Source organism: Phoenix dactylifera, chromosome 2 (assembly GCF_009389715.1).
Source record: "Phoenix dactylifera cultivar Barhee BC4 chromosome 2, palm_55x_up_171113_PBpolish2nd_filt_p, whole genome shotgun sequence".
NCBI classification, from domain to species: domain Eukaryota; kingdom Viridiplantae; phylum Streptophyta; class Magnoliopsida; order Arecales; family Arecaceae; genus Phoenix; species Phoenix dactylifera.
The window spans coordinates 8,231,851-8,238,156 of NC_052393.1; the positions used below are offsets into that span (position 1 = coordinate 8,231,851).

Below are 6,306 nucleotides of genomic sequence, written 5' to 3' on the forward strand. Positions count from 1 at the left end.
CCAGGGTTACCATTTCCAACGTTCACACCTATACGGCTATACCTATTTATCCTGTAAAGCTTACATGCCAGGGTGACCATTTGCACGGTTTACACCTCTCTTCCTATTTATCCTGTAAAGCTTTCACACCATTCTCAAAAATCCAGGATTTGATCTAAAGATCCCGTGGACGCTAAAGTCGCATGAGACCAACCTCTCGGCAGCCGCACACGTTGCTGTCTTTCCAAAGAGGTGCGAGTGATTGGCCTCCACACCCGTCTTTTCCTCTTCATCCAGCAAAATCCACCTTCCCTTCATGGGACCCAGGAGCCCAGCTACCTATCTTCTAAAACTATATCCCGAAAATCCAGAGACATAAGAAGCCACTCAAGCCTCAGCTCTTACCGTTGCCGAGGTGGGAGAGAAAAAAACAATCAAACACCTTTATCACGGACAGCGTCCACCTTTCCTCCCTCTTTTATTGCTTCACCTCCAAAATATGAAGACAAACAAATCCTTGACATTTACCATGTTTTCCAGAAGTATTAGCAAAAGGAAATCTGCCTATTTTTTAAAACTATCCATTTACCGCTGAACAAGTCTCAGAGTTACAAACATAAAGAAATAATCCAAAACCGATCAGACTACTCTAATAGCCCCAGCCACACCCTGAGAGGATAATTTAGCTAGACTGTGTGGCCGAGGTGGTGCAATGCTGAGCTCCAAATCGCTGCTTTCAACCAACGAAGTTGTGGCAGAAGATGGAGGATGAGGCAAGGACAATTTGAGAAGATTTGGGGCACATGTTGTGCTGGCTTGCAACACTGTAGCCACCTGGTCTGGAACATTGAGTGGTGAGATGAGGGATAAGGTTGGCATGACCTGTTCTCCAACACTGCGGCCTGAGATTTCAACCTGTTCAGAACTCAAACGTTAGGTAGAGAAGAACCGATGATCTCGAGGATGGCTCCAGAAATCAGTATAGTATTCAGAGTATGTCAGAATTATAGCGTGATTGGTTTACCATGAGATTGGCACCGCAGAAGTTGGTAATGCTACCATGGCTTGTCATCATTGGTGAGACTGAGGAAGCCTCGAAACCTCGAGATGCCACTGGGGTGGTAACAACAGCTGGGGCTCCCACCTGCAATTTAGCCCCCCCATTTGACCAGATTCAGCTTGTTCATATTATAGGAAGGAAGTCATGGGGTCGCTGGTATCTGTTTTTCGCATGAGAGGAAAGGACTATGGTACATGGGAAAGAGATTACCATATGTTCCTCCAGGCTTAGATTATTCGTTTCTTCCTTGGGTTCACGAGGAGGCTTCTTCGGAGATAATGCTGAAGCTGTTTCAGGGACCGCAGCCTGCAAATTTGGCGATCAGTCACGATCCAGAAGTAAGAAAAGACTACAATAGCATTAATCAGAGGAAGACAGAATGATGGAAACCAAAGCAAAATTTTGGAGTGGTTACTTCTTCATTGATCACCATGTCGAAGAGGCTGGATCGGCGCTTCTTTTTACCAGGATTGTTCTGTCTAAGGAAATACTTCTGCGCATGACTGGCTACTTGGGTCGGGGTTCTAGTGGTCACAAAATTCCGTGAAATTCCCCTCCAATCTCCCTTCCCGAGCTTTTCCAGTCCAGCCAAAAATGTTCTGTGCTCTTCTTCTGTCCACGGTACTCCTGTGTGAGAGCACAACAGCTGAGCGGCTTAGAGAACATCATAGAAATGGCTAAACCTCCATCTGCCGATTAAATGAAATGAGAAGCAGGGCGAGGATTTCATATGAACATAAGGAATCTTGAGGGAGCGGAGATCTTCCATTTAAAGAAGTCAAAAACTTTTCAAAACAAAAATAACGTAGGAGTTGTTGTTTTGCTTCGACTGAACAACCATACAAGCCACTCTTTGGTTCTACTTGAATCAAGTTACATGCAGAGGATAGAAGGCCATAAAGCAGTAATGCTTGCAGGATGATAACGATATTAATTCAGAGAATTCATAAGCGTATAAAGAAAAGAAGCTGATTCAGAATCCTATATATGGTGCAAACCTTGTTAGCCCGATCAACAATTCCAAGCACCTTTATAGTTCTTAACCAAATCAGCCACACATGTCTAATGAGGCTTTCTTACAAAACAAGGATATACTATTCATTGCAGAAGAAAAGAATAAGGAGAAAAGGAGAAAAGAACCCACTTTTGATTAATAGCAAACCTATAGAGCATAATTAGAAGTTGGTTATTGCTTTGATGGATCTCTATCCTATTTATTATTTTTTTCACTTGCATATATTTCCTGTTTTCCATCTCTTCTTAGCATATATTGAACCAGTAAAATAGAACATTTGCAACATAGTATAAGCCCAAACATGCTATCCATTCCCTTTGCAACATGGTTTTCCATTCCCTTTGTTACAAAAATTATCAGATAGATAAGCTAAATGCTTATATAAACGTTTAAAATACCTATAGCTAATCCAAGAATTAAAAAACGGGCAGAGAAAAAGGAAGTTTCCGAGTTTCCTCCTCCAGGAATAGATAGACCAAATCACCAGTTAAACTTTTAGAAAACTGGCATCCAAATGACATTGTAACAAGAAATTTGCATAGTTAATTATGATATGTATCAAAATAAAAGATATCATGCATTATATCAATCTAAAAATAAAGCCTTTACATACATAGTTGGCAACACAATTCACAGAGCAACGATCTCATTTCTTTTCACAATATCAACCAAATTTCCACATCAAAAATTTTATGAAAAAACCCCCAAAAATCTAATGTTTGACGCATTTATGTAAGAATTTCCATGAATAAATCTTTCGTATAAAAAAGATTTTCATGAATAAAGCCGATCGCATAAACAAAATGATAATTTAATCCAATCGACAAAAAAACAACCAAAAAGAAGCGGGGAAAAAGCATTTCATCATCAAGATCAAACAGGACAAGTACATAATTCAACAAAAGCAAATCACCTGAACAGATGCATAAATCCAAAAACTTACCGAAATACCAACAACCCCCCAAGAAAAAAAGGCCAATAATCGATAAGACAAAGATCGGTATAGAGGGAAAAAATGGCCAATCGATCACCAACCTCTTTTCCGCTCGTGCCTTCTTCTCGTCCTCGAGGATTGGTGGAGGCCACCGTCGGAGAGGTAACCTTGCTCGCCGCTAACGTGATCGCCGGCCGGTCCCCCAGTGCAGGAGGCCAAATTCCCCATGCTGGAGCTCTTCCGCATCACCTCCTCCTCCTCCAACTCCAACTCCAACTCCCCGGCTCCCCCTTCGCGCATGATCCTCACCCCGAAGAGCTTCAGGCCTTTCTCCATGGCCGAAAAAATCCTCCGAGCACGAATCTTCACGCACACCCTCTTCCTCGGTCTCTTATCGCTTTCTCCTTTGGGCCTATTATTATAGATCGAGAACGCGACTCCAGGGGGAACAGGGAACGAGGAAGGCAAGTTAATCCCTTTCTGCTCCATGGGAATCTATTAGATCTCCGCTGCGGAACTGCCCGAATTTTTTGATGTAATTACGTAGATTGCCCACGGATTAGCTCAGCCTGAGGTAAGAAGCAGGGTGCCATGACCGGCCGGTGAGCATAAAAGGAATATTAGAACGATTTTTTTGTTGGGCTGAAACGTATGGGACATGGGTACGTCGGTCTTCATATTTATTTTGCTAAAAAAAAAAAAAAGGATATCGATACTAATATTTGTCCAATTCAGAAAATTATATTTATATTTATTTAAAAAATAGGAATACAAATTATATAGTAAAAATATGGATATGAATATAAATATAAATATAACTTGAATAATTAAATTTTATGACTATAGAATCAATAATATTATTAAATAAGAGATAAATCAAGTTAGCAATATGTTGACATATTCATTTATTTTTTTTAAAAGTTCATGAGTGTTATATAAAACTAAAGAATATTATAAATAATATCGGATATTCGGATACGGATCGGATAGTTATTTATCCACATCCATATTTATCTTTTTTATGATTATGGATATATATATATAAATATTACTAAAATGCTAAAAATTTTATTCATATTTAGAAAGATTCAAACACAAAAACAAACTTAGATAGATATTATCCGATTATCCGATTCACTTTTATCCCTATTTTTTTGGCTTTCTTTTAATACAAAATGGTTTTGAACGATTTATGTTTGATAAATATTAGCTTTGTGCAATCTCTCCAAAACTTTATAGTACATGCACTGCAAAAGATTTTGCATAGTAAACCTAGTTGATAGAATTTTAGTCATCCATCAAATGCTTCTTTTAGAGCAAATAATAGTCCATTAAGGTAAGTGCTATTGCGATTATTCATATCGTATATGTTGGTTGAGTTTTGGTTAGTATGTCACCAAAGATGATGAGACATTGATTCTATAGTTTATCCTCTATAGAGATATTAGGTGAGGCTTATTAAAAGATTTGGATATGCTTATTTAAGGTTAACCAATTAACATTCTTATCTGTTGGTGCACCAGCATTAATGATACATTCTTATATGTTACTTAAACATTTATGAATTCGTCGCAATGAAATTGTATTGAATTAATCTTTGGTGCAGCAAGCAGCAATCAATCGCATTCGCATTATGACCAATATTCCATCTTTAAAAAAAAAGAGGGAGGTAACCTCATGCCATCAGAGACGGCACCTGCTATCCTGAAATAAACGCTCTCTCGCATTAACGGCCGAAAATCCAGTGTCAGGCCTGCGATATCTTAATCAGATTGCGTGTCGCTGCGCCGCTGTGCGGGGAGCCTCCTCCATTAAAAACAAACCCACGATCATTGATCAAATATCAATATTGCCACCCACCTACGTCCGAGGATATAGGAGCGTGAGGACCGCAAAGGTATGGCCTCGGCTATTATTACTAATTACGAACTTCTCTCCCCTTTCTTAGCTCTTTCGTTGGGCATTGGATGGATTAGTTTCGGGAGATGGCCGAGAGAGCCGGTAAGGGCACTTTCGTCATTTCCAAGAATGCAAGCTCGGTTGTTTCCCTCGACGACGTATGGGTGGAGAGTAGGGGTGGTTCTATATACACCCCCCCTATTGCTCAGGACACCCCCCAAAAATTAAAAAAAAATTAAATACTCTCTACACCCCCCCATTTGCTAAGGACACCCCTAAAAAATTAAAAATTCCTAAATTACCCCCACCCTCCCCACCCCCTCACCTAAATTGCTCTCTACACCCCCCAAACCCCCCCCCCACCCCGCTCTTCCCCTCCAAAACACCTCGCCAACGCCCAAAACCCCCCCGTTCCCCCTTCTCCCTCTCGTCGCCGGCATTCTCCCGATCTCCGACCACCTCGCCGGCTTCTCCCGGAACCACCTCGCCGGCTTCTCCCGAAATTTTTTTTTTTCACGGTTCGTGCTCCGTTCGGCACTGGATCGCCGAACAAAAGGCTTCTGTTCGGCTGAACCGTGCCGGACAGAAGCCTTCTGTTCGGCACGGTGCAGCCGAACAGATCTGTTCGGTTGAGGGTTGCCGAACAGAAGGCTTCTGTTCGGCACTGTTCAGCCGAACAGAAGCCTTTTGTTCGGCGATCCAGTGCCGAACGGAGCACGAACCGTGAAAAAAAAAAAATTTCGAAACAAGGTGGAACACGTACCTTTGCGGCCGATTCTTCGTCCCAAATCACTAGTTGCTTGTCCATGCTTCGAATGGGGCTTAAATCTCCTTCAAAGATCGCCTAAACGATGTAAATGGATCGAGGGGTTTAAGGGGGGTTTGAGGGGTGTTTTTTTTTTCTTTTCAAAACGAAACGGAGGAGGAGGAAGGGGGGTGTATGAGAAAATTTCAAGGGCAATATGGTAATTACACTAAAGGTTAGTTTGGGTATTTTTTTTTTGGTTTTTGGGGGGTGTCCTTAGCAATAGGGGGGGTGTATATAGAACCACCCGGAGAGTAGCCATCAAGTCGAGCTAAGGTCGTCAGGGCGTTGTTTTACAATTATGCCCTTGCTTTACTTGAAGGGTAACGGGAACTGGTGCCGCCTGGGCTCATTCGATTTTATGAGTTTGGAGATGGGTGGAACGTTCAGGGTGATTAAGGATGGAGACATGTACATGTTTCTGGATGAAGCTTCTCGTTTGGAGCTAGCTGAAACCGGTGCACAATGCCAAAAAGGCAGCAGACTTTTTGTGATTCTCGTGTGGGTTTTTCCTGAAGGTTATCATGAGTTGATTTTGTACCAGGTGATTGTTTGGCATGTTAACAAATTTTCATGGACAAAATATTTGGTTTTGTTTATGTTGTTACAAGAAC

The 6,306-nt window shown here is 41.4% G+C and overlaps 1 protein-coding gene across 1 annotated transcript; it reads right to left on the reverse strand.

Annotated features, from left to right (window-relative positions):
- Nucleotides 1-431: 431 nt before the first annotated feature.
- LOC103713598 (transcription factor MYBS2-like) lies at nt 432-3,464 on the reverse strand. Its single transcript, XM_008800586.4, has 5 exons — nt 3,090-3,464; nt 1,455-1,666; nt 1,250-1,345; nt 1,004-1,123; nt 432-894 (listed from the first exon to the last, which is right to left on the reverse strand). Exons 1-5 carry the CDS (start codon nt 3,322-3,324, stop codon nt 619-621), a joined length of 939 nt encoding a protein of 312 aa, XP_008798808.2. The 5' UTR covers nt 3,325-3,464; the 3' UTR covers nt 432-618.
- Between the last annotated feature and the right edge of the window lie 2,842 nt (nt 3,465-6,306).

Coding starts and splice junctions, on each gene's coding strand:
- LOC103713598 (XM_008800586.4), bottom strand. CDS start 3,324: ATGGAGAAAGGCCTGAAGCTCTTCGGGGTGAGGATCATGCGCGAAGGG. Junction 1,346..1,454: donor ACATGGTGATCAATGAAGAA/GTAACCACTCCA, acceptor CCAAATTTGCAG/GCTGCGGTCCCTGAAACAGC. Junction 895..1,003: donor TCTGCGGTGCCAATCTCATG/GTAAACCAATCA, acceptor AGTTCTGAACAG/GTTGAAATCTCAGGCCGCAG.